The sequence below is a fragment of the Rhinolophus hipposideros genome (genome assembly GCF_964194185.1).
Source record: "Rhinolophus hipposideros genome assembly, chromosome: 24".
In the NCBI taxonomy this organism is placed as follows: Eukaryota; Metazoa; Chordata; class Mammalia; order Chiroptera; family Rhinolophidae; genus Rhinolophus; species Rhinolophus hipposideros.
In genome coordinates this window covers 13,690,117-13,715,394 of record NC_138070.1, presented here as the reverse complement: position 1 = coordinate 13,715,394, position 25,278 = coordinate 13,690,117, and the positions used below count along the sequence as shown (strand labels likewise).

At 51.9% G+C, this 25,278-nt stretch overlaps 1 protein-coding gene across 1 annotated transcript; it reads right to left on the bottom strand.

Annotated features, from left to right (window-relative positions):
• Window positions 1-8,873: 8,873 nt before the first annotated feature.
• Window positions 8,874-25,095, bottom strand: MMAB (metabolism of cobalamin associated B). The gene is made up of 10 exons (XM_081036967.1): window positions 24,897-25,095; window positions 23,641-23,702; window positions 21,550-21,643; window positions 18,704-18,761; window positions 16,360-16,432; window positions 16,017-16,114; window positions 15,624-15,688; window positions 13,797-13,856; window positions 11,868-11,984; window positions 8,874-9,506 (listed from the first exon to the last, which is right to left on the bottom strand). Exons 1-9 carry the CDS (start codon window positions 25,010-25,012, stop codon window positions 11,891-11,893), a joined length of 720 nt encoding a protein of 239 aa, XP_080893093.1. The 5' UTR covers window positions 25,013-25,095; the 3' UTR covers window positions 8,874-9,506; window positions 11,868-11,890.
• Window positions 25,096-25,278: the final 183 nt, after the last annotated feature.

The window sequence follows — 25,278 nt, the reverse complement described above, 5'->3', positions numbered from 1 at the left end:
GGTTTCCAGCTCTCTGAACCTTCTTTCCTCATCCGTAAAATCATCCCAGTAATAATAGTAATGCCTGTCCTGATTACCTCCAAACAGCTCGGGGCCGAGGTGGAGACAGGAGCTGTGGGGTCAGAACACGGGTGCTAAGCCTGGCCCGGCCACTCACTGGTTGGGAAGCATTGGCCACCTCTCCGAGCCTCACTCTCACCTGAGAAATGGGCCTAGTGAGTCCCACCTGAAAAAGCATCTATGGTAATGGGACAGTAGTACATGGGGATCAAAGAAAACAGGTCCCATCTGCTTGGGGAGAAGGGGCCAAAAAGGATGTGTTCTTTTATTTTCGCCTGGAAAGAGGGTTTCCACTTTGCAGACAGGAAGGTAGACATTCGGGACAGAGGAAACAGCCAGACCAAAGGTGTCAGTTGGTGAACAGAGGGAATTAGAACTCCTGTCACCAAGAACAAGAATGGGGTGTCATACCACAAATGGTAGAGGCGGTGGCTGCCATCCCTGGGGTCTTCACCCCAGCTGCACACTGCACTCAGCCTTCTGCACAGAGGTCGCATTTAATCCACTTGGGGACCCTGGACGCTGGGAATGTAGCTGGTCCACCTTGCAAATGAGGACACAGGTTTAGAGAGGTGGATTCACTTGCAAGAGACAACACAGCTCGAAAGCATGAGAGCTGGGATTCAGCCCTAGGTCTGTGACTCCGAAGGTCGGTCGCCCTTCAACTCCATTAGCTTTGCTGCCTCAGGGAAGGGTCTGTGCTGGATGCCCCGTGTGGTGGGGAGGGGGAGTCACTGGGTACAAACAGATCGAGGGAAACTACATGGGGAAGGAGGGGAGCCTGAAGTTGGGAGCAAAGAGAGGGAGGTACACAGCGACACTTTGTCCTCTTGACAGTTTTGCCTGCTCCGGTATCTGTACCACGTATCAGGATCAGTGATGCTTTCCCCACAGGTCCTGGCCCCACTGACTCTCCCTGACCTGCGCGTGTCCCAGCCAGGGACACTGTCCTGGGAAGGGAGCATGGCATCACCCTGAATGGGGCAGTAAGGGGCCGCCTAGAGTCTGCCGTGTAGCCTGGATGGCCTTGTCACCATCCCAGATGGTGCCAGATGGGCCTGGCAGCTGGCAGGTGTCCCAGCCAGGAGTCAGCCCAAGAAGCCAGACTGCCAAGGAGTTCAGGCTCGTGTTCATTCATCCAACAAATAGACACGTAGGCCCTACCTATGCTCCAGGCTGGGGGTACAGGCAGGAAGAATATGGGCACCACTGTGGCTTACCGAGCTCACTAAGGTGGGGGGAGGAGGCAGAGCTAATCAAAGGAGATGGAGGATCACTTACCCCTAGTGCCGAATGCCACACTGTTAGGAGGCCCACTTCGTATCTGGGAAAACAGGTTCTCAGATGGGGAGTGAGGCCCTTGTGCGAGGTCCCAGAGTCAAGAAGTGGTACAGCCAAGATTCGCACCCTGGTCCGGCACACTCCAGAGCCCTTACCCAGTCTGAGTAGCAGGAGAGGGGTGGCAGAGCCTTCCAGGCGAAGGGGCCACGCTTGAGCAAAACCCCAGGAGCTGTTCTGTCCCCTCTCCAGAGCCTGTTGCATGTATTCATGCCTGTTCCATCTCCCTCGTGGGGACTGCTGGAAACGGACAAAATTGCACCCACTTCACAAATAAGGGCCTGCAGCATTTTTAAGGACTTGCTGAGGACCCCAGAGCTCTTGTCTCCCGAAGTCCTGGCACAACCAGGAGTGGCAACAATCTATCCAACAGCACCGATCCACGGCCACAGAGGAAAAGGCAGAGTTGGATTTGGGGGCGTACCTGAGCAAAAGGCGACCTTCTCTGCTGTATTTTCATCTCCCCACCCCCACCCTGTCGAACTCCCCAGGTGGAGGGAGACTGCAGGCGCTTCAGGACCCCCACCACTTTCTTAGCTCATCACTCCTGTCCCAACACGCTGCAGCCCCTTTCTCTTGTCACCGGCTGAGGCAGAGACACAGGTGTCTGCTCCAGGAATGGCTCCTTCACGCATGTGGGAACATGATCCATTCAGATCTGCAGGGAAGGCCTTGTCCCTCAACCTCCAAGACACCCTGATAATGATGGTGAACCTGCCACTGCTTCCACAGGGAACCCCAGAGTTCCTTGGTCCTCCCTCTCGGTGTGCTGTCACAGTGGCCCCAGATGAACATGCTGGGCAGCTTGTCCCAGCAGGGGGTCAACGCTGAAACTGGAAGGTTGGAAACTGCTCATGTCCCACCACCATCAGCCAGGATTCTTGAACTGCAAGCAACAGCAACCTGCTCTGGCTCGCGTGGACAGGAAAGGAATTTCCTGGCAGATACTGAGGCCTGGAGGACCAGGCCTGAGGCACGACGAGAGCCAGGGCGGTTCAGGGGGCCTGAATCTCTTCAGGACTCTGTGGGGGCGAATGACTCAGCTCCACCAGAAGCCGATCCTCATTCACATCCTGTAGGAGTCTTCCAGGAGATCCAGGGAAAATTCAGGGAGAGATAGAGTGGCACTGATGTCATTCTTTCATTTAGTCATTCCATAACAATTGATGGGCACATGCTATGTGCCAAGCACCGTTCTCGGCACCAGGGTACAGGCCACTGTGGGAGAGACAGGCACTAAACAGGAAACCAATGAGATCATTTCTGATGGGTTGAAAATAAGACAAAGAGCCTCACATACGTCATATCCCATGGGAAAAGTCAATCCCCAAAAGGAAATGAAGACACGGCTATCGAGGGGAGGTCCCCCCACACAGCAAATATCCACAAGAGTGTTCCTGAGATTTTTAAGGCTTCCAGTGGCCCCTAGGACAGTGGTAAGGATTCAGGTTCTGGAATCAGACAGACTAGAATTCAAATCTAGCCTTGGCCACTTCCTCTCAGTAACCTGGGCAATCACCTAGTATCTCCAAGCCGGCAAAATGGAAGTGATAATTCTCCCCACGTAGGGTTGCTGTAAGGTCAGATGAGGTCATGCGTGCAGTGCCTGGCATATAGTGAGAATGCAAGTTACTTCCCATACCAAGTACTTGATGACATCTGGGGTGTGTGTGTGTGTGTGTGTGTGTGTGTGCAAAGTGGGTGTCCCAAGCCAGGCCTTTGAGGTTGGGGGCTATGCCAGTGTATTCCGTTCCAGCTTTAGCTTCATTCATCTCTCCGTCCTTCTAGACAAGATTTATTAAGATATCTAATCAGAGCCACCCTGCTTCCTTGAACCTCCCCCAAAGCAACCAACACAAGCCCAAATCCTCTAAGTCCTTTCTAACACCCTCTCGCTGGAACACCCCGAGGTCCCCAGTGCTGTGTGTGCTCTCTCGTTGCAACAAGACAGTCATCCAACTTGGTTCCGCGACTCACCAGAGGGACCTGAGAGAAAAAGCAGACAAAGGGAAGGGGCTTCTGGAACTACAGCCCCTGTCCTTGGAGACCTGCCTGCTGGAGGGAGGAGAGACAGACGAGGGTGGCAGAGATTGGCGGTGGGCTGGGGTCAGGAGGTTTCTCATTTGCTTTAATCTTAATTTTGCTTGCTTTAATGTGAAATGTAATTAGGGATTCTGAATTACGGCGGCGAGCATGTCAGGCTGACTAATCAATTAGTCAGATTTATAAGTATTTGGTTCTCAATCTATGACCCTGATGTGTCACTTGAAAACTAAGATATCTGTCCTGCCCGTTGGCTCTCTTGGGGAGCTGTGAGGCTGGGAGAACTACTTGTAGGGCTGGCTTGGAGGGACAGTCTGACTACTCTCAGGCAGCCTAGAGACCATACCTTCCTCTGAAATCACCTTTTTGAGATCTGTGAGGGCTTTGGCCTAGGAGTCCAAAAATGTCAAATACACGCCATCTGTTCCACTACGTCCGTCCTGGGAAGCCAGGGCAAGACATTACCAATGGATTACCAAACTCCTCCCTGCGGAATCTGAATCCCGCCTCAGGCCCCTTCTTAATGCCCCCCAGGCAGCCACTACCAATCAACTGGAATGGGCGTGTCCTTTCCACCCAGGGGGAATAAGCCCTTCCCCTGTTTTAGCAGAACAGAGTTGGGAAAGGAAGCTGGATGTTGACCCAAAAGGCCCAGGGGAGTGTTGGTTTTGCCATGTGCTGACTGTGGCACGTTGGACTCATGACTCTACCTGATGGGGCACCACTTTGGTCTGGTAAAGTTAGAGTGGTAATCCGGTATGAAAATCCATACAAGATAATAAATACGACAGTTCTTCATCTACTCTCAAACCCCATACAAGTTAGAGGCAGTAGCCCACAGGAAAGGGAAGAATGCTATCGTCCTCGACATCCTGTGAAAAGTTGGCACGATTCCCCCACCCCAGGGCCTCTCAGGGGGGCTGTGGTCATTTCTCTCCTCCGTTGCCCTAGAATGGAAGCTAACGTCCACATTCAGGCTGTATGGGGGCTGCACTCCGACAGCCAGTTGTCTCCGGTGGAACAAACACAGGGCCTATTCTCCAGGCTTCTAGACGTTGGAGGGACCCCGTGGCTTTGTCTACAGGAGGACACCCTCCTTTTGGCTCCAAACGTCCCAAGGGAGAGAGATGATTTATTACAGGCAGGGAAAGCAGTTGTCCGTTTCTTTTCTTTTTCACTCATGTTTATTAAGCCTTTGTTAAATCCAACCCAAACTCATAGTAAACAAATAAAAAAAATTGGAAAATCCGAGCAAAAATGAAAGTTAAAACCACCCATAATCCCATGACTTAGAGATAAGTATTAACATATAGAATGGCTCCGTGCATTTTTTTTCGGTGGCATTCATACACATACACACGTATATTTCTTTCACAGGATTTGGATCATTCCATACGTACCATTTTATAACTCGGTGTTTTTTGTTTGTTTGTTTTGTGTTTTTACGTAATAGATTGTGAACACTTTTCCATAGTAATAAATACATAGACATCATCACTTTCAGTAGCTTTATATTTCTTATAGTCCCTTATTGTCAAATATTTTACTTATTTAATGATTAGTTCTGTATTATTGAACATTTGTTTCCAAATTTTCATTGTAATGAGCAGCACAGCACTAAAACAACAACAACAAAAAACCCCTTATGGCTCCACCAATGTATCCATTTACTTGAGAGAAATCCTCAGCAGCGGAATTGCTGGGCCAGAAGGACGCACATTTCTAGCACTTTCATCTGCATTGCCAAATCGCCCCCCTGAAAGGTCAGACCATCTCCAATACCCCAGCAGTGGAGAGTCAACGTTCCTCTCTCCCCGCTGACATCTGCAGGTGGAAAGCCACAGGCTCGGAACTCTCTCCAGCTGCCGGCTCCTGTGGCAGGACCCCCGAGGGCCGTCAGAGCCAATATCTTCCTCTCTCACTCCCCAACCCAGGTCCCCTGAGAGAGTCCATTGCCAGGTGGGGGTAGGGTCCGGATGCCACCTGACACGGCCACTTGCAGACCCTAACCTCCTCCGTTCCCACGTAGGCACCTGGATGTCTTTTGTCAAAGCCTACCACCCACACCTGTGATGGGACAGCGAGCTTTTGAATTATCGTCAACCTTATTTCCCTCTACAGCTCCTACAGAGTTAACAGATGTACACACGTCTGAGGCAGTCATGCGGCAAGAGACTTTGGGGCCAATCCTTCCCGTTTTGACAGTGTGTAATCGAGGTGAAGCCATAAATTTTATAAACAAGAATAAACGACCCTTAGCAACATATGTCTGCTCGACCCTTCCAAGGTGATTGTAAATAAAGGCACCTGCTCACTGGGGAGGGGACGTGGGCCGAAGGATGCGTGCCTTGGGAGCATCTGATGGGGAAAGAGGGGCAGAGAGGGCCCCCAGGCACCCCCAGGTCCTGAGGCAGCTGGACGCCTTTCTGGGATTTACGCAATCAATTCTCCAGGCTGCCTCCACCCTGAGCTGGTGCCTGCTTCTCACTCAGAGAGGCAGCTTGCAGGGGAGGTGGGGCCTCCCAGGTTTATGGTACCCTCTTCTCCTCCCCTGCACCACTTTGTTGTCAATCACATCCTTACCCAAGATGCCCCCCCGTGGGAGTCTGAAGACTGTTCTTGTCCTGGCTCTGCTACAGCCCACGGGGAGACATCGAACAGCATTTGTCACCATGGAGAAGTAAGAACGTGCTGGAGGTAGGCAGAGCCACGTTCAAATCCAAATTTGGCCTCTTCCTCACTGTGCGACACTGGCCAAGGTGCCGTCTCCCGGTGCCTCTGTGTCGGCGCCTGTATCTGAAATGGAGATACTACTATCTACCTGATGGGGCTGCTGTGGGAGTAATTGCTAAGCGCACAAGGAATTGTTCTTGTATTGCGGTGGTGACGGTTTCAAAAGTTCTGCGTGTAGGAACTCAATACATGTCAGCTGTGTATAATGGATCATTATAACCATCCTCATCACCCCAGCGGACACTGCGTGATTCTGAGCAAGGGACTTCACCCCCTCTGTTTCCTCACCTGTGAAATGGGGAGAATAACTGTACACACCTCACAGGGCTCTGAGAACTAAGACGACACATCAAAGACCTGGCTTTGTGGTACAGTTGGGCACGTAGCTACGTGATAATAAATGCTAGTCATGGGGTTTGGAGGCAAACAGCTCCAATTGAAAGCCTAGCTTCACCTCCTAGAGCTGTGTGACCTTGAGAAAGTCATTTCTCCTTTCTGGGCCTCACTTCGCTCATCTGTAAGATGGGGCAATGATCTGAGCTCCCTTTCAGCTCTCACTGCTCTGTGACCCAGTCAATTCTCCCTTTCACTTTGGTATGGTATTCCTGGAGCCATGTCCCCCAGGCCGACTGGTACCAGACCCTAGTGAAGTCACTTGTCTCCTTTGCCCTCGACAAGTCGAAACGAACCAGAAGAGCTGCTCAGTGGGCCTCTGTGCTTCACCTGGGCCCGAGCTACTTGAAAGTGCTTTGAAAAGAATAAAACGTGATTCAACAACCAACCTACTTCTTTTTGAGCTGCCACCATGTGCCAGACTTATTCCCTGAACCCTGGAAGTTGGTATCGTCCCCCATTATAAAAGATGAACACTGAGGCTAAGACTGGTTAAACGACTTGAGGTGACTCAGCTAAGAAGGGCCAGCGGTGGCTCAGGCAGTTAGAGCTCCGTGCTCCTAACTCCGAAGGCTGCCGGTTCGATTCTCACATGGGCCAGTGGGCTCTCAACCACAAGGTTGCCGGTTCATCTCCCACAAGGGACGGTGGGCTGCTCCCCCTGCAACTAGCAACGGCAACTGGACCTGGAGCTGAGCTACACCCTCCACAACTAAGGCTGAAAGGACAACAACTTGACTTGGAAAAAAGTCCTGGAAGTACACACTGTTTCCCTATAAAGTCCTGTTCCCCCTCCCCAATAAAAACTTAAAAAAAAAAAAAAGTGGCCGGGTCATAACTTGAATTCAAATCATCATCATCATCATCATCATCATCATATCATCGTCTATAATAATGGCAGCTCATCTATGCCAGAGGAGTGCTAAATCCTTTTATTATAAAGATTGCCTCATTAAACTCGCCTAGTGGCCCTTTTCGGTAGACAATACAGTAGTTCCCCCCTTATTTGTGGTTTCGCTTTCCGTGGTTTCAGTTACCTGTCTGTGGTCAACCGCAGTCCAAAACTATTAAATGGAAAATTCCAGGTATGATTAACACATTTTAAATTGCGCACCGTTCTGAGTAGCCTGATGAAAGCTTGTGCCATCCTGCTCTGTCCTAACTGGGGCGTGAATCATCCCTTTGTCCAGCATCTCCAGGCTGCGTATACTCCCTGCCCGTGAGTCACTTAGTAGCCGTCTCCGTTATCAGTGAGAGAGAGAGAGAGAGACCATATTCACATACCTTTTATTATAGTATATTGTTATACTTGTTTTTATTACATACTGTTAATTTCTTACTGTGCCTAATTTATACACTAACCTTTCTTATAGGTATGAATGCATAGGAAAAAAACATAGTATATATACAGAGGGTGCCAAAAAAGTCAAAAAAATGTATGCACATTTTAAAATGTCTATATATTTTTTTGGCACCCCCGGTATATATGTCTCAGTACTACCCACGGTTTCAGACAGCCGCTGGCAGTCTTAGAAAGTATACCCCATGGATAAGAAGGGACGACTGTTTTATCATTCCCATTTTACAGATGCAGAAGCAAATCTGAGAAAGACGGAATGACTTGCCCAGAATCATGAGGCTAGGAAGGGACAGAGCTGGTCTTGAACTTGAGTCTGCCAGAGGCCACCACCCAAGGCGTGCATTTGACTGTTGTTCGGTGCCCTGCAGGCTTGCGAGCATCAAAGGTCATTCAACAGCCTCCCCGGCCAACCCCAAATGCTCCTTTCCCACACGTCAAAGCTGGAGCCATACACACCCCACAAAGGCTGCTAGAGCAGGCAGCCTTGTCAGTCCGATTCGCTCCTAAGGAGGCTGCCCTGGCCATTCTAGAACACGGGTCCTCGCCTAGGGCTCCCACAGACTTCCTCAGACAGTGTGCAAACCGTGGACACGTCTGTGCGCATGTATCTAGGGGGAGTGTAGCCTTCACAGAAGTTTCTGATCCTGGGGAGTGGGAGAATACAAGAGACATCCCCAAAGTTCCCGGGTGTGCCCAACCTGCTCGTTCCCTGCCTCTGCTTGAGTGCATGTGTGTCTTCCACAAGACAAGAAAAGCAACAGGCCAACGCAAATGAAAACTGTACCCCCAGTTGGGCTGCAAAGGTGAATCTAGTCCCCTCGATAAGGAAGACTGGACCATCCTGGGTCCAGTATTGTCAGTGGGATTCCCGGGCCTGGTCTAAAGGGGGTGGGGGGGCAAACTGCAAATCCTTCCAGGCACTGATTTATGTAGCGTTCACGCAGAATTTATCATACAAAGAATTTTATTCAATTAAACTTGAAATGCGTCTGGATTCTTAAAGGTTCAGTAGTGATAACTGGGACACAGCGATCATAAAACTGGATGGGCTGTCGGAGGAAGGTGCCGGGGAGGAGGTGAGGGTGACATTGCCGCTGATGGGAGATTCGGAACTGGGAACGTTTGTCATTGGGATGTGTTACAAGTTCGGGCTGTGAAAATTACTCGGTGAAAAATGCACATTAACAATAGCCATGAAATATCAGTTAAGGGAAACTAGGTTGAGAAATGAGACAGCAGAATCTATTAGGCCTGACATTGTTCTCGGCGGTCCAGGTCGTGATTAAAATGACTGTCAAGTGGCGGCTGGGCGGGAGGCGAAGAGCACTGGGCCAGGAGTCACAAGGCCACTTCCTGGGCCCCCATCTACGCGCTGACTCCCTGAGACAAGTTGGTTTCTCTGAGCCCGTTTCCTCACCTGCAAAGCGACAGCACACGAGTGTCTCCTTCAAGGTTGCTGTGGGCTTTACAGGAGATGAAGCCGGTGCCGGCGTGACCACGGTGGGGTTCTCTGCGATGGGAGGTCCAACCATCTGCTCGTCTCTGGCAACGGTACGTAATGTGTTTCTGAGAGCTGGACCTGGACGAAGGGAGGCAGGCAAGGCACTGTCTTGGGTGCAAAATGTCTGGGTGCGCCCAAATCCCCGGTAATCAAGATAAGCAATCCTTTCACACAGTATTTTTAAAAATCAAAATTATGCACACACAACATCTTATGATCAATAAGGTATCACAACTTTAAATAAAACAGCCTGATGTTTCTTTTCCAACCCTGCATTACTGTGCAGTGGGGACAATCATGGATGACGGCTGACAGTGGTGTGCAAACAGATTGGGCTTTACAGTCCCGTGGTCTGACTGGAGCTTTCGTTAACTTCTCTGACTGGCTTCAAGACATGGAGGCTATCTTGTTACGTGTGCATGGGGTGCACGTGTTGCCTTTTGCCTTAGGCTCCAATACAGCTTCGTAAGGCGCTGCAGAAGAGCAAACATTTCCAACTAAACCATCTTCCAGCTCCCCAACGCAGAATTCCTGGTTTTCCCAGGTTGGTGACACAGGACACAACTCCGGAGATGCCAAGTGTGCCCTGTCCTAGGGCTGTCTCTGTGGGAACATTGTTGGTGAAGGGCAGATGCAGAGGGGGACCTGGGAACCCGGGAAAAATCTGGCCTGCAACAGCCGCTCCCAGCAAGGGCAGGTGGGGACGGGATTTGGCAAAGGCAAACAGCCTTGTTTCAAAGAGAGTCACTTGAAGATGTTATATTTACACAAAGACCTTCTCTTGTTCTTTGTGGGGGTATGTTTCATCGTAGCCAGGAGCGCAGGACTGTTGTTTTACTACCCACGTCCTGCTCCTTCTGGAAAGACTTGGAGGGCAGAACCGAGTGCATTGAGCCTTTCGCTGCAAGCTCGTGGAACACTCTTCCCAGCCCAGCCTGAGTGCTGCACTCAGATGGGGCACTTAACCACTGTCAGCTGCCCTGCAACTCTCGTGCTTTTACTGTTTCATTCTGTGCATAAACACCAGCACCTGCTATGGTACCAGGCCGGGTGCTAACCACAGGGACCACGGGGGGGCACCCCACATGGTCACGTGGGGAGGGTTTTCACTTTCACTCACGGTCACTTACACCTCAGCCCCTCTGCCCAAGGCTTACGGGGGCCAGCGCGGCCTGCTGGGAACAAACGGCCCCAGAAGGTCTGAAATGAACCTGTTCTTCCAGCAAAATTAGCAGGCGAGGTGGTGAGCGCCAAAGCAAAAATATGCACGTGACTGACAGTTTTAACGTTGGCTGATGGGCGGGCAAGGACAGCGGAGTGACCTGCGTGCCGGACGGGCCTTGCTGGTGTCTCATGCTAAGCAGGCACTCGGTAAGTAAATGATTGCTGAATGGAGTGCACCAGGCAGTTCAGTGCTGATAGTTAGCAAGAGCCTGCCCTTCTGAAGTCATTTCCTGCAATTAGCAGCGTGGCATCTTCAGGTTCCCAGGGCTGCCTCCTCGCCCTTCATAAATATCCCCCTGCCCAAGGACACAGCTGGCACTGGCAGTGTGGTTTCATAGCAGGAGGGAGCAGTGGTGACACGTGAAATAAAATACAGCAATGGCATGGATCTCAGAGGCGTAAACCAGCCAAGTGCAACATCAGGGAAGTAAGTCTCGTCTATGTCGGCCTCGCTGGGAACAGGAGATCTTACTGCTTGAGCTGAATACGCTCCACCTCAGCCCCGGGACACCATCTGCTTGGGCTGGACATACCCTCCTTTAGGTGGTGTTTCTCTCACCAGGGCCTCCAGCCCTGGGTGGGGGAAGGATCCTGTGAGAGAGGCTTCTCCAGGCTGCAGCCCCGCCATGCACGTCTACCCAAGTGTGTTTCCGAGGCCTGGCCTGTCAGTCTGCAGCTGTCCTTCCCCCACATTTAGGCGGTGATGGGTGGCTCAGAGGTGACTAAACTTCCAAATCCTGTCTGCCTTTCCCTTTATACATGTGACATTTAAAGCCCCTTTGGCACAGGTAAATCACAATTACATTTCCAAGTGCCTCTGGTCCCACTCCAAATCCTTGAACAAGCTGAGCTGGCAGTGGAAGGGCTCTCTCCCTCCCCGCCACACACACACTTGTTTCGAGCCTTTCCCACTTTTATTCTTTGTTCTGTGTGGCTTCTTCTCATGGCATCACTCACTTTACCTTTCTTTTCTGCAATACTGAATTCTTCCCACTTCCTCTAAGACCAAGGAGAGCCCGGGGAAGTGGGGGCAGAATTCTCCAGCAGCCACTCCTTGAGGGAAGTGGCGGGGGGGTCTGAAAGGCAGCTGAGTCTGGACAAAAGACCAGCTTCCAGCCCCTCTGGGTGAGACCTTCAGGAATCAGGACACAAAGGGCAAACTTCTTTTCATCTTGTCACTGTCACCACTGAGGGGTCTACAAAGCTCCCCCTTACCATTATTTTCAAGTGCCGCAGGTTCAGGCCGATGGGTCATTTTTCTTGTATATTTTTTCTTGATTCCCCTCCTTCATGGCTGCATATCTGGCTAATGTAAAGAGATAGTCGCTGAGTCTGGAGGGACAGAGAGAAACAGACGGAATAATCTGAGATGAGCAATCAATGCTAACTGGGTCCTTCCCATATTAGCCTTCAAGGAGGAAATATAAATCACACGGCCCCAGGAGCATCAGGCAGGACAGCGGGTGCTCGGTCAACTTGGGCATGATGGATGGCACTCGGAGCCAGCTTCTGTGCGAGCCAAGTGCCCGACTGTGGCGCCAGAGCTGGGGCGGCTCCTACAGGACAAGGCCGCTACCCACGAGCCACCTCACAGGGCTGGCGACTTTGGGCCATGCCCTGGGCTAGTTTCTATATTGTCCAGTGAGTGACCAGGGCTGGTGACCCCCAAATTGGAGCATGCACACGAGTCCCCTGGGGATCCCAGAGAGGTGCAAATTCTGACTGGTGGGAGGTGCGCTGGGCCAGGCCTGGGATTCTGCAGGTCCGACCTGTGCCCAGGTGACACACTTTGGGTAGAGGAGGCCTAGGGTGGGGTTCTCAACCTCGGCACTACTGACCGGCGGGCTCGTTTTTTGTGGTGGGGGAAAGGGACTGTCCTGTGGATCACGGAACGTCAGGTACCATCTCTGGTCTCTACCCTCAATGGCAACCAAACATGTCTCCAGACACTGCCAGGTGTCCCGGTTGAGAAGCACTGGCCTGCTAGGCCCTAGTCTGCCTCTCCCTTCTTGCTGAACCCCCAGGGATGAGGCCTGTGGGCAGGAGTTGGGGCAGAAGAAATCCAAGAGGAGACACCGAGCCGGCCCTTCAGGTGCTTGCAGGGGGTTCATGCAGCTCTCCACCTGGCCTTCCTGCACTTCTTGTTTGCGTGCTGACCACTGATCACCACTTCCTCCATCTCCCCCCGCCCCACCTCTACCCACTGAGGCCAGCTCCAAGCCAGGTCCTGCCAGAACCTTCCCCACCCCTGCTGCCCCTGGGATTAGGCCCCCTGCCTTCTAATGCCTGGCTGAGGGAATGAGCTGACTGGGTCCTCACAACACCTGTAGGACTGGCAGGGCTCCCCCCAGGCATTGGTGCTGTGATGATGAATGGAACGTGCCTCATTCCCTGTCAGGCTCACTCTCCTCCCAGGAGTAAAGGAGCTGGTTAGGACCCCTCACAGCCCAGGCCAAGTACCTGTGAAAGGAGTGACCATAGGAAGGGGCCAGACCCCGGATGTGAAGTCACTCTCTAGACACCCAGGACATCTTGCAGGGGTCCCCTAACTCTTGACCTGCCCCTGCCCATATGAGGACTGCACAAGCCAAGGCTGGAGCAGACCCAGTGGAGCAGGCCTTGGGCCAGCTGTGGCCTCGGAGGCTGAGTGATGGGCTGCAGGGGCCCTCCCTGGGCCATCAGCTCACCAGGTCCTGTGCCAGGGGCCTGGGCCCAGGTGGACCTGAGCTCACTTTGCCTGGCTGTCTCCTCTCAGCTCACACTGCTCGGGGGCCTCGCAGGGAGGGGGACTGGTTGAGAGAGGGGTCTGACTCCTGCCTGGGCTCCCTGGTCAGCCACCACCATACTTCCCATGGCCTCCCCGGTTACCCAGCCTCAAAGCGGGCCCCTTGCTGCTGCATTATCCCTTTGTTCCGATGTTTCCCTTGGCTGGGTTTTACAGTGGCCTCTCCCAACAAGATCTGCACCTCCCCGGGGACAAGGACGGTCCCTGCCTTGTTCTCAGCTGCACCTTCATGCCCAGCACCGTGCCTGGCACACAGCAGGCCCTCTGCGAAGAGATGAGCGAAGCCTATTTGGTTGTGGTCACTTCCCCACCATGTGGCTCACTTTTCAGAGGAGACACTCCAAATCCCATCTAAGTACCTGTTTAAGAACTTGGCCACGTTGGGATCCGTCTCACCCGTTTGGACAAGAGGCACCACGCTGGAAAGGGAGAACACACAGGATCACTAACTTAGGGGATCAACGCTCCCCAGGACCCAGGGCTCGGTCCCAAGCTGGCATGTCTGGCCGCTACTGCCTGGTCTGGTGTTTGTGCCAGTCTATGAGGACATTCGAGGCTGTGGCCTGCGGTCTGGGGACATCGACGATGGGGGAGGACCTTGCTAAGCGCTTTGCGCACATCGCCTCTGCTGCAAAACCCTTGCCAGGAGACACTCTCCCCAAAACGAGGCTCTGGGTTTGTGTCCCCTGCCCAAGGGGCTTTTTCACCCAGTGGTGTCCCACATGTACATCTGCACACCCCTTTCTGGTAGACTGAGGATCCACCCTCTGCTTGGCCACTCCCCACTGTTGGCCTTTGGGTTGTCTCCAATTTTTTGTTATGAGCATGGCTGACATGCACGGCTTTGTACAAATGATTTTTTTTCTTCTTTTGAAGCCAAAGCTCTTCCTGTTACCCAGGGTCCCTTTAGGAACCACTTGGGTCCAAAAGCCTTTCATGAAGGATGAAACCTTTAGGATGTGGGGTGATGTACAGAACTCGGGTTTGGACTGGACAGACCCGGGCTCCAATCCAGACTGTGCCATGGGCCTCTCGGGTGATCCTGGCCATAATGTCACCTCTCTGAGCCCTGACTTCCTGACTCCTGTAAAGTGGGGGCTGCCCCCACCTCTCTCCCAGAGCCGTGAAGAATCAATGAAATAATGACTATAACGTGCCCAGCTCAGCCCTGCCTGTTACATCAAGGTAGGGCTTTCTTTCCATTTCTTTATCAAGTTGGGTGGCAGCCTGGTCTGAGTGATGGAAACAAAGATTTTGCAATTATTAAGTTTCCTTGAAAAGGCTGTCAGTAGCTTCTGGGGGTCCCTCCTCTCCCCAACTCTGAGTTGGGGAGGTTGGAATAACAAGTGGCTCGTCTATCGACCACTTCTACTTGGGGCCCACACTCACGTGGGGCCCTCTGGGTCCTTCTGTACCCAGCAGGCAGCAGGACCCTTTCGAGTCACCCCATGGCCTAACGCCTGTCACGGCTTCCTGGTGCTCTCTGGAGAAAGGCGGACCCCTCTGGGCTTACACGAGGCCCTGCCCAGTCTGGCCTCGGTCAGCCGCTGGCCTCATCGTGCCCTACGGCTCTCACCGTGGATCCAGACACTCGGCCTTTCTGTCCCTTCAGTGCAGCTGCTGCCTCTCCCCTGACACTGTCCCATCCCCTTTACCCCAATCCTTCCATTCTTGGCTCTCGTAGGATGACTGGAGACCCTCCCTGCACCCAGCCTGGGTCACTGGCGCCCCACACCCTCCTTCACAGCGCTTATCATGGTGTGGGCTCGTCAATCATTTCTGCTCCGCTCAGACTGTCTCATTTAAATGAACCCCCAGGAATGAGGGAGCTGGGGCACAGGGGAGAATTTTCACTGAATACCCTTTTGAATTGGAGTGTTATAATTATAAATAACCAACTAAACCCACTAGGACTTCCTCCCCTCTGTTCATCCACAACTGCTTGTTTTTCTACAAGCTCTGATCTTGACGTGTAGTTACATCATCTGTCATTTGTCTGGTCACAGGTTGCTGTCTGCCCTGCGCAATGCAGTGCTCTGAGGCTAGGCACTTGGTCTGGCTTGGTGTCCACCTGGCACGGCGGAGGTGCCGGGAAAGACGTCACCAGGTGGCTGGATGGCACTCTTTGCACGCAGCTGCCTCCCGCTCCGACCAGGATCCCACGCCCTCTGCCCTGGGCCCCTTACCGTCTCTCAGCTCGGCGACACACAGTCCGACAGAAATGCAGTGCAGAGCTGCTCTTGCCTCCCGACTGAAAGGAGAAAGTGGGCGATGGCCAGAGCAAAGGGGTAGGCGGGTGTGCCCACTGTAGAAAGGGAGCTCCTCAAACGGACAGATGGATACACAGGACCTGCCCCTCAGTGGACAGTGTTCTGCCTTCATGGGGCCCTGCTGGGAGGCACCCACTGGGCACCCCTGCCCAGAATGGGCCGAGCTGGGGAGGGTCTAGAGGGGAGCTTCTGTCACTACTAAAAATTAAAGAGGGGATTTATTCAACACCCATGTGTTTTTGTTAAGACACTTGGCCGGCAGCTCCCCCCGCCCGCCTCACCCCCAGGTGGAGACTGCCCAGTACCTACAGGCAGAATGAAAGCCGTGAGAGGGGGGAGCTGGCTGGAGTATTTGTCAATCCACTGCTCCAGCTGCAGGATGGGCCCTGCCTCGAACGTGGTATGTCCTGAGGGGTCAGGGAGCAGAAGGACACAGCCATGAGGCCCATTGCTGGCCAGAGCATCAAGGAAACCTTCCCCATGTGCCCTCCAAACCACTTCCAGTGTCTTGAAAGGTTCCTTTCCTCTCAGGGTCTACAGCCCGGCTGACAGGGCTCGCAGGTGACACTCAGGAGAGTCCCCGTTCCACCCCGCCTTGGGCCTAGCCGCCCGTGGAGCTCTGTGGACACACACAGCGGGTTCAGAGAGTTACTTAAGTGAGCCTCCCTGGCCGAGGAGCGCGGTGTCGCCAGGGCAGAGCCGATGTCCTGCAGTGAGCACTGGATCTGAGGAAGCAACAGAGGCAGGAATGAAGGTCTATTCCCGGCAAGCCCAGCGGGGATAACGTGGGCCCATGTGCACAGCTGCCACCAGACGCGCAGGACACACGGGGACTGTCGGAACCTTTGATTAGCTGGCATTTAAAGGCTAATTAGCAACCTGTCTGCACCTTCAGGACGTTGGACGCCAGCCCTGTTGAGAGGGGCCCTGGCTTCCTTGGGGACGACTAGGTTACAGAAAATGCCCAGGGGTGGCCAAGAGGGTCTCCTATCCCCACCCGTGCCTCCCAGGTGCCTGGGCCCTGGGAGGCTTTTTTCTTTCTCTGAACGGACAGCTTTGGTTTTCTAACCTGTAACCGTGGGGCCAGGAGACCACATATGACGATGCTTTCTCAATGATAAAGGCCAGGGTCTCTGAGAACATGGGCAGCTGAGGGGCAAGAAGCATGGCTGGGTGAGGCCTCTGCTCTCAGCGGCAGGAGCAAGGGGCTTTGCTTAGAACAGAGGTGGCCTGTTGAGCTCTGGGGAAAGGACTCCAGGCCCCTGCCTGACAAATGACCGATGGGGCTCCTGTGCCGATGAGACCCACAAACACCACCTCTAACTTTCTGCCCAGCTGGGTCCACGCGAGCTGGACGGTGAACTGTGGGGAGAGTGGAGGTCTTCGACTTCTGTTAAGATGGCCACTGTGACGTGTGCCAGGAGGAGGACACAGCAGATGAACAGAAAGGCTCCCCACCCAGCAGGGGACGAGACCCTCCCTGGGCCACCGACCTGAGTGACTCAGTGGCCGCCTGGTGCCTGTGGCTTCTGGTGGAAGGGCGTTAACAATACTGCCCAGGGGCTGGCACCTGCGGCGATCACCCCAGGTAATGCTGGAGAGAGGTGGCTCTGGTTTGGGAATCAGGGCCCAGCTCCACTAATCCCTGGCTGTGGGACCTTGGGCAAGTCGCCCCTTCTGGGCTCCTGTGCGGATCAAACGGGGAGATGTGAGGAAAGCAGCAAACGGGCTGCCTGGCATTCTCCTGCAGCCTCTGGGGACCAGACTGGCCCCCCCATATGAACAAACCATGGTCTGCAACATCAGGATGCCCTGGGCAGGTGGGGAACAAGGCAGGGGACTGGGTGGTCTGACACTCCAGTGACGCCTGCTATTTGAGCGGGAAGCACAGGAGCTGTGGAAACCTGGGAGAGGCACACACCCAGCTGGAGGTGGGGTGGCCAGGGAAGGTGACTGGCAGTGGTGAGGTGAAAGCTGTGACCCAAAGGACGGGGAGCACAAGGTGTGCTCATCGTGTCGCTGTCCCAGCTTGCCCTCTGCAAGCCCCACTCAGATGAGCACAGCAGACAGAGATGCCCTCTGGACGGGAACAGTTAGGTTCCCATTACGAGGCTGAAGACTGCCCTCCGTCACACAGGAGGCGACTCGTTCACAGAACGTGCCAGCAGCTGGGGCCTCGCATCCTTCCGCAGCACCCTCACTGCCCTCCACCTGCTCCCAGGAGCCCGAGGAGGCTCCAGCCTGGTCTGGAAGCGGGCTGAGGAGCAGCCCTCCAGGGAGCAGTTCCCAAAGACTCAGGTCAACGTGTGAAGCTTCATCCTGTGTGTCCTAGGTAGGGAGTCCCTGCCTCCATTTCTGAAGTCCTCTCTGGGGGTCAGAGCTTCCAGTGCCTAAGGAGCCAAACAGTCATACTTATTGGTATGATACAGTATGTATATCAGTAGTAAGTATACAGTATGTGTATCATCACAGGATATAGCATGTACATCATTAGTAAGTAGATCATTAGTATGACATACTCCCTGGGTAAGGGCTTACTGCAGCCAGGCTTCCAGTTTCTCAACCTCAGCGCCACTGACATTTTGGGCTGGGTCCTTCTTTGTGGTGGGGGCTGTTCTGTGCACCATAGGATGTTTGGCAGTATCCCTGGCCTCCCCCCACGAGATGCCAGTGACAACTCCACCTCCGGTTGGAAAGACAATCAAAAATGTCTCCAGACATTGCCAAATGTCCCCTGGGAGGCAGAACTGCCCCAGGGTGAGACCACCGCACTTTACATTTCCCTCTTTTAGTGCAATCCTCATCACTCGCCTGGGAGGGAGGATTATCTTTGTATGTCCCCACTATACAGATGGAGAAACTGAGGCTCCTAGAGGAAGAGTGACAGGTCCCAGGTGACACAGAAAGGAAGCCATGGTCCGATGGCAAAGCCAGTTACGGCCAGCAGGCCGCAGGGATAAAAAAATCCCAGCTTGGTGGGAGACGACGTTACTCACTTTCTCAAGCTCTTCAGCAAACGGGTGGCCCTTCTCTGTGATTAATTCCATAGCAAACCTATGAGAAAGAAGGAAAAAGAATTTGCCTCTAATATAATGTCCCCAGGCCCTGTCTTGCTGTAAGGAAATAGATTCTCAGGTGATAGGCCGTTTAGATAATTTGGCTCTACTAGCCACCGTGTTCTTTTTCTTGCTGACAATAAGAACATCATAACCTTCCACTTGGTTAAGGGTAGTTGTTTCTCAAAATGCCTTCTCTTAGACTCATTACTCATTCAGTCGGTAATTCCTTTTTCAATGTCTACTCTGGCCAGGCCCAGGCAATTTGGTGGTGAGCAAAGGTGACACAGGCTCTGTTTGGCAGGAGAGGAAGACCTGAATTGAATATTATGTGACTGAAGGTAAAGTTGCAAACTGAAGTCAGTGCTCTGAAGGAAAGGGCTAGATTCCTGGGAAACCTGGTCTTGGCTAGGGTTCAGGGAGGGGTTTCTGGAAGAAGCGATGCTGGGGTTGGGACTTTAAAAGCTTAGTAGGGGTTTCCTGGTAAGGTGGGAAGGGGCAGGGACAGCAAAGTGCCCCAGATGCAGGTCAGGACCCTGGCGGCCGTGGCCTCCCTCAGAACTCTGCCCTCCCCTTCTGTACCGTCAAGATCCTGGCGGGAACAGATAGTGGTGCTTTCAAAGGGTTCCCGGAGGAGAGCTTCCCGAACATGGGAAGAGTTATAGAAACTGACACTGGATGGCAAAGGTCAGCAAAAGCAGGAGCCTGAAGGGGCCAGCGAGGGTCAAAGGTACTGCCAACCCTGGAGAGAGCCGGATTCTCAGCGGGGGCCACCACCAGGACCACGCAGCTGAGAGAAAGTAGGTGGAGAGCCAGCTACCATCAGAGCCACACACAGCGGGGGAATGGGCAATAAATACTCCTGCACCTCTCTCCACCCACTGTCCCATCTTCTGCTGGTGCCTTCCACTGGCTGGACCCAACAGAGCCAGAGGGCAAGGGAATGGGGATGAAACAGTCACCAGCTGATAAAGGCCAGCATTCCAGACACAGAGGCAAAGAGATGGGTGGAGAATGGCTTAGAAAGGGCAGGTGAAGAACCACCAGCACCTGTCTTCCTAGCCCATTTTACAACTAGAACTAAATAAACAAATGTGTAATTAGCTGTCTAGTGTTGGGCTTCCCCTCTGGACGCAAGCAAGGGCTATGCAGACCAGGACACACAGTCTGTCCCTCACAGCTGGATGCCTCAGGCCTGGCATGTAACAGGTGCTAAGAATATCTGTTCACTAAGGATGTTCCCATGATGCCAGCTAGCTGGAGGCCCCTCCTTGGTGCCTGCCCCAGCCCAGCTCCCACCACTTGTAGGTGCCTCTTTAGTGTCTGTCTGCACCCCGCCCCTGTCCCTGGGACTGTGGCCACGAAGGCAGGGCTGAGGCTCTCTGCTTATCAGTGCCTGGCACACAGAGATGTTCGAGCAACATCTGACAAAGGAAGAATCCCCAACTGAGGTTTCGCCAATGTCCCACATCAGCTGAGAGATGATGGCTTGATGATTTGCTAATTTTAGGCAACTGATGCGAGAACTTGCCTTTCCCTCCCTTCTGCCCACTTCATCTTGTGTCTGCCTGCCCCCACCTCCCTGCCCCTCACCTTCCCCACACACCATGGGGTCTGCCTTCTTTACTCTGCTTGAAGACTATCTACACCTCCAATGATCTGTCCTGAAGATCTCACTTAATCAGGCCCATCCTTGAAAATGGAAGCCATGAGCAGGTAAGTTTTAATAATAATGATAGCTGGCATTATTATTACTGGCGCTAAATGCTATCTTAAGGGTGAAACATGGAATTGTCTCATTCAGTCCTAATAAGAACCATATTACTATGATCATATGACAGAACAGGAAATGGAGGCTCAGAGAGGCCAGGTGATTTACCTGAAGACACACAGCCAGTCAGCAGTGATAGACAATTTGAAGCCAGGGCTGTCTGCTTCCCGTGACTTTCACCCACAGGGCCTCAACAGAGCTCCAGAACCGGCACTTGAGCTAAGGGCCGCTCACACTGTCAACAGTTTGCTGAGCTTGGAGGACTGGACAACTGTTCTCAAATATTTGTTGCCCCTCCCATAGCAATGCTGTCTGGTGTGTCCATGTGACTAGCTCTGGCCAATGAAATGTGAGCAGCTATGATGTCACTTCATGGAAACTTGAAGAGACAGTGTGAGCTTTGGCATGATCTCTTTTCCCTCTGTTACAATTACTGGTGTTGTTCTAGACAGAGGCTGTCCCTGCCAAACTGGGACCCAAAATGATGTCATGAAGCCCTGAAACGTACCCACTGGCAATGGGCTTGAAGTAAGCATACTTCGGGTGTTGTAAGCCATAGGATTGGGGGGTTGTCTGTTACCACAGCATGGCCTGGCCGATCCTGACTGATTCCCTGAGTCCACTGCCTAAACTCTGGCTGTGTACATGCTTATTGAAAAGCCAAGGCTCACAAAAGGGATCACACCTGATGCACGGTATACTGTGCTCGACTCACCTCCTTCACTTAATAAATATGTGCACCTCAACAGCACACACGTACTGAAGCGTGAGGGAGGAGAGATGGAGGGGTAGGGCTGCCTCACATGGCATGGGACAGGAGTACGCAAAAGGGAAAGGTGTCTGCAGCACGGCTGCCTTGGGGCTGACCAGGTAACCCGGTGCTTCCAGGCTGGGGCAGGTTCACCATGGGTTGGCAGCCTCTGGGACTAGCGAGCACTCTCGAGAGCTTCACGTCAATTACATTTACGGAAGCCACATTCTAATTCAATCTCAGCGCCAATCCTGTCGCCCTTACCCGATGGCTGAACTTAATTCATCTGTCGTTCCCACGGCCTCAAACACTTGGTCATCTTTGGGTCTCCTTTCTCCAGTGAAAGTGCTAGAAAACCCTGTGAAAAAATGTTTAGCCACTCAAATTAAGATTTTTTCCCCCCGATATGCACTTTTTAAGAAAACTTTCTACTTGAAGTATAACATACATACAGAAAAATGCTTGGATCATTAAGTATACAAGTTGATGAATTGCTACTCACTGAATAATACCTCTGTGATCAGCACCCAGATCAAGAAACGGAATATGACCAGCACCCCAGAAGCCCCATCCACCCCCTTTCAGTTGCTACCCTTCAAGGATAACCACTATCCTCACTTGTTTCCTGATATGCTTTTAAACTTAAAAAAATTATGTCCTAACTATCCTGCTAAAGAAAGAAAACACATGTGTACATATTATGTATACGTTATATTTCACATAAAATCAAAGTGCTCTGTACCACTACCTCGGTCACATTTCCCATCTTTGTCCCCCAACCACCGAGAAAGAGAAAACCTGCTCTGGACAGCCGGGCTGGCTTGGCGCTGTCAGACAGGCTTTGGTGCTGCCAGGTGCTGGCCAGGCACTCACAGATGGGTTCTCTCCTGTTGAACGCAAACGATTTCACAGAACACCATCAGATGGGCCACTCTATGATTGTGACAGATCAAGATCAAAATGGAAACACTCCTAAACACGTCTGAGCACAGAACATTATAAAATGACCGATGTCCCCCTTTCTTGGCTAATGTGAGTGACTGCTGTTTCTTTATCAATTACGCCTGATGCGCTGTATGCCTTTAGGCCCAAGCTGTCCTTCTCCCCTTCTAAATAAAATGATTAAGATACCCAATTACAGAATTATCCCTGCTTCTGACATCACCTAATCCAGAGAGAGCCCCACTTCCTCGAACTCTCTTCAAATCACCTACAAAAAGGCCAGGCCTTTCTAGCATCCTCTTATTGAGCTGCCCCATAGCTCCCAAGGCATGCCATCTCCCTAGGTGTAATGAGCTAACTGATCCAACTTTACTTGACTAGATTGACCCTGGAGTTCTTTGGCTGGAGGGCATTAACACCACCTTCTGTTGTCATACCTAAGTATGCTTTTTCGTTTTATTGTGGTAACATACCGTGTTTCCCCGAAAATAAGACCTAGCTGGACCATCAGCTCTAATGCGTCTTTTGCAGCAAAAATTAATATAAGACCCGATCTTACATTAAAATAAGACCGGGTCTTATATATAATATAATGTAATTAATATAATATAATATAATATAATATAACATAATACCGGTTCTTATATTAATTTTTGCTTTGAAAGATACATCCTATGCATGTTTTTATACTTCTGCTACATAAGTATACAGTAAGTCTTCATTTAACATCATTGAAAGGTTCTTGGAAACTGCAACTTTGAGCGAAATGAACAAAACCAATTTGACCACAGGCTAATTGATTTAAACAAGAGTTAAGTTCCTGCTGCATCTCATCAACATTATAATGAAATGATGTTGAAGAAAACAACATTATTTGAGGACCTGCTGTACTCGTATATCCAAAAATCAATATATGACTAGCCTAGTGATCTGCACATTTTAAACTTGAGAAAATGATATCAAACTGATATTTTGCGTCTTACATTTTTCTGGACCATATTATGTTCTGGTATTTTTTTTATATTCTCAAAGTAATGCTCAGTCAAAAAAGAATAATAGAATAGAAATATTTACAGCAAACAATGAAAGCACTTCTGTCCATTCCTCTCCCCCGCAACTCAATCTCTCTCCCAGGTAACAGTCCAAGGTATAACCTTTTAGGCTGTTGGATGCATACCTGAATACACACACACACACACACACACACACACTTTTATCCAAATGATTTGGGTATTTGGATTGTTCTGCAACTTGCTTTGATTACTTACTATATTTTGGGCATCTTTCATATCACACATTTTGGTCATGTATACTGAGATCAGCCATATACTTTTTAATGGCTGGAAAGAATTTGGAAGAACTTTAAAATGAAGTCTGCCACGTCTCTGCATTTTTCACCAGTCCCCACCCTACCTTTGTCTCCTGTTTTGGTGTAAATCTTGGGGATCTTGGGTGTCTTCAAGGAGGGCTGTGGCCTAATGAGAAAACAGACATCAAGAGGTGGTGAACGGGGATGGCGTACACAGTGGGGCACCTCCTTCTGTGGGTCCCAGCTTGCTGCTCATAGCCTCAGAGGCAGCACCTACCCACCTCGGCCTCCATCTCTTGTTGCCATCTTTCCCCTCCATCTCTCTGAACTTTAAGCCCTTTGTGGGCAAGCTCTGTGTCTTTCCCACATCCATGTCTGCGGAGTCGCTGATGTAGTCCATTGCTCAACGCAGAAGCTCAATAAATATTCGCTGAAAGAATTTACTGATCACTTTCCGTAGTCCCTGCACTGTGCTAAGTGGATTACCGGCATTATGTCCTGAAATTATCCCTGGAATCTTCCCACAGCCCCAAGGACAGACACTATCTATGACCTTCATCTTACTGTTGAGGAGGCTGTAGTTCACAGGGTGACTCTCCGTCCTAGGTCACCCAGGGAGGAAGAGGTCGGGCTGGGATTCATGCCCAAGACCATCTTACTCCAGACCCCAAACTCTTGCTTCTACCTTACCCAAGCGCTCATCTTCTACTCCACCGAGTCAGGGAAAGAAAACTGGGCTACTTCCATTCTATGAAACTTCAAGTATACTCAGAAATAAAGAATTGCCCAAACAAGGTTCGAGAATTGGCATTTTCAAATAGCAACGTAACACCTTCAATACCGACTACAACGTGAACATGTGACATTACAAAGTTATTCAAATGTTAAGTTACCGGATCTGTGAAATCTATGATTCCATTATGAATTCATGGTACTTCACAGGTCCTGAGGTCTGGGAATGGGGTGCAAGTTTCAAGGTCTATGATGACAACCACCTTAAGATTGGTCGGGGTATCTCTCTTTAGATTGTGCGGTGTATCTCTGTGTCTGAAAGTATAAACTGCTTGGGAGATAGGGCAGAACCTGCATGGCCCCCGCACCCCCACTGTGAGGCCAGGCCAGCCTGCCCTTTTGGCCCACGTGGTCCATTCCCCGCCCTGGGGATGACAGCTGAGCTCCGTTCCGACGTGTGCAATGAAATCTTGGTCTCTGGCTCCCACGGTGCCCACGCTGCCAGAGCGACGTCAGGACTAAGAGAGGATGTCACCTGGCAGGTGCCGTGGTAACCTCACAGCCGTGTGACGTAACTATGGCGACACCACGGCAGGTGTCCGAGTTACCCTCCCAGCCGGACACTCACCCGTCCCCGTCTTCCACGCCCGGGGCCCCGCGGCTCTGGAAACGGGGACAAGGTAGCCTGCGGGAGCCGAGGCAACCGCGAAGGCCAAGGCGGCCTCCCAGGCCCCACGCAGCCATGTGCCGGGCGGTTGTCGGCGATGACCCCACCGGGCTCCAGTACAGGTCGCGGGGTGACTCCACCTACCACCACCGCACCACTCGTCAGCCACCGTTTCCCATTGGTCTGTGGCTCTCGGCCCAGGGCGGGACGCTCCCAGGAACTTGTTTCCCATTGGTTCACGGTAGGAGCCGGGCGGGGAAACCCGTGACGACTTGGTTGGCAACCCATATTGGCCAATGTTCAAGCCAATTGGTAAAGGGAACTTCCGGATCGCGCGCTCTGA

Excerpts from the sequence above, each read along its gene's own strand:
- MMAB (XM_081036967.1), bottom strand. The coding sequence starts at position 25,012 with ATGGCTGCGTGGGGCCTGGGAGGCCGCCTTGGCCTTCGCGGTTGCCTC. Across the intron at positions 13,857-15,623 it reads TGTCGCCGAGCTGAGAGACG|CGTGGTGCCTCTTGTCCAAA; the intron begins GTAAGGGGCCCA and ends CTCCCTTTCCAG. Across the intron at positions 11,985-13,796 it reads GTGGCCAAGTTCTTAAACAG|ACTCAGCGACTATCTCTTTA; the intron begins GTACTTAGATGG and ends CTGTCCCTCCAG.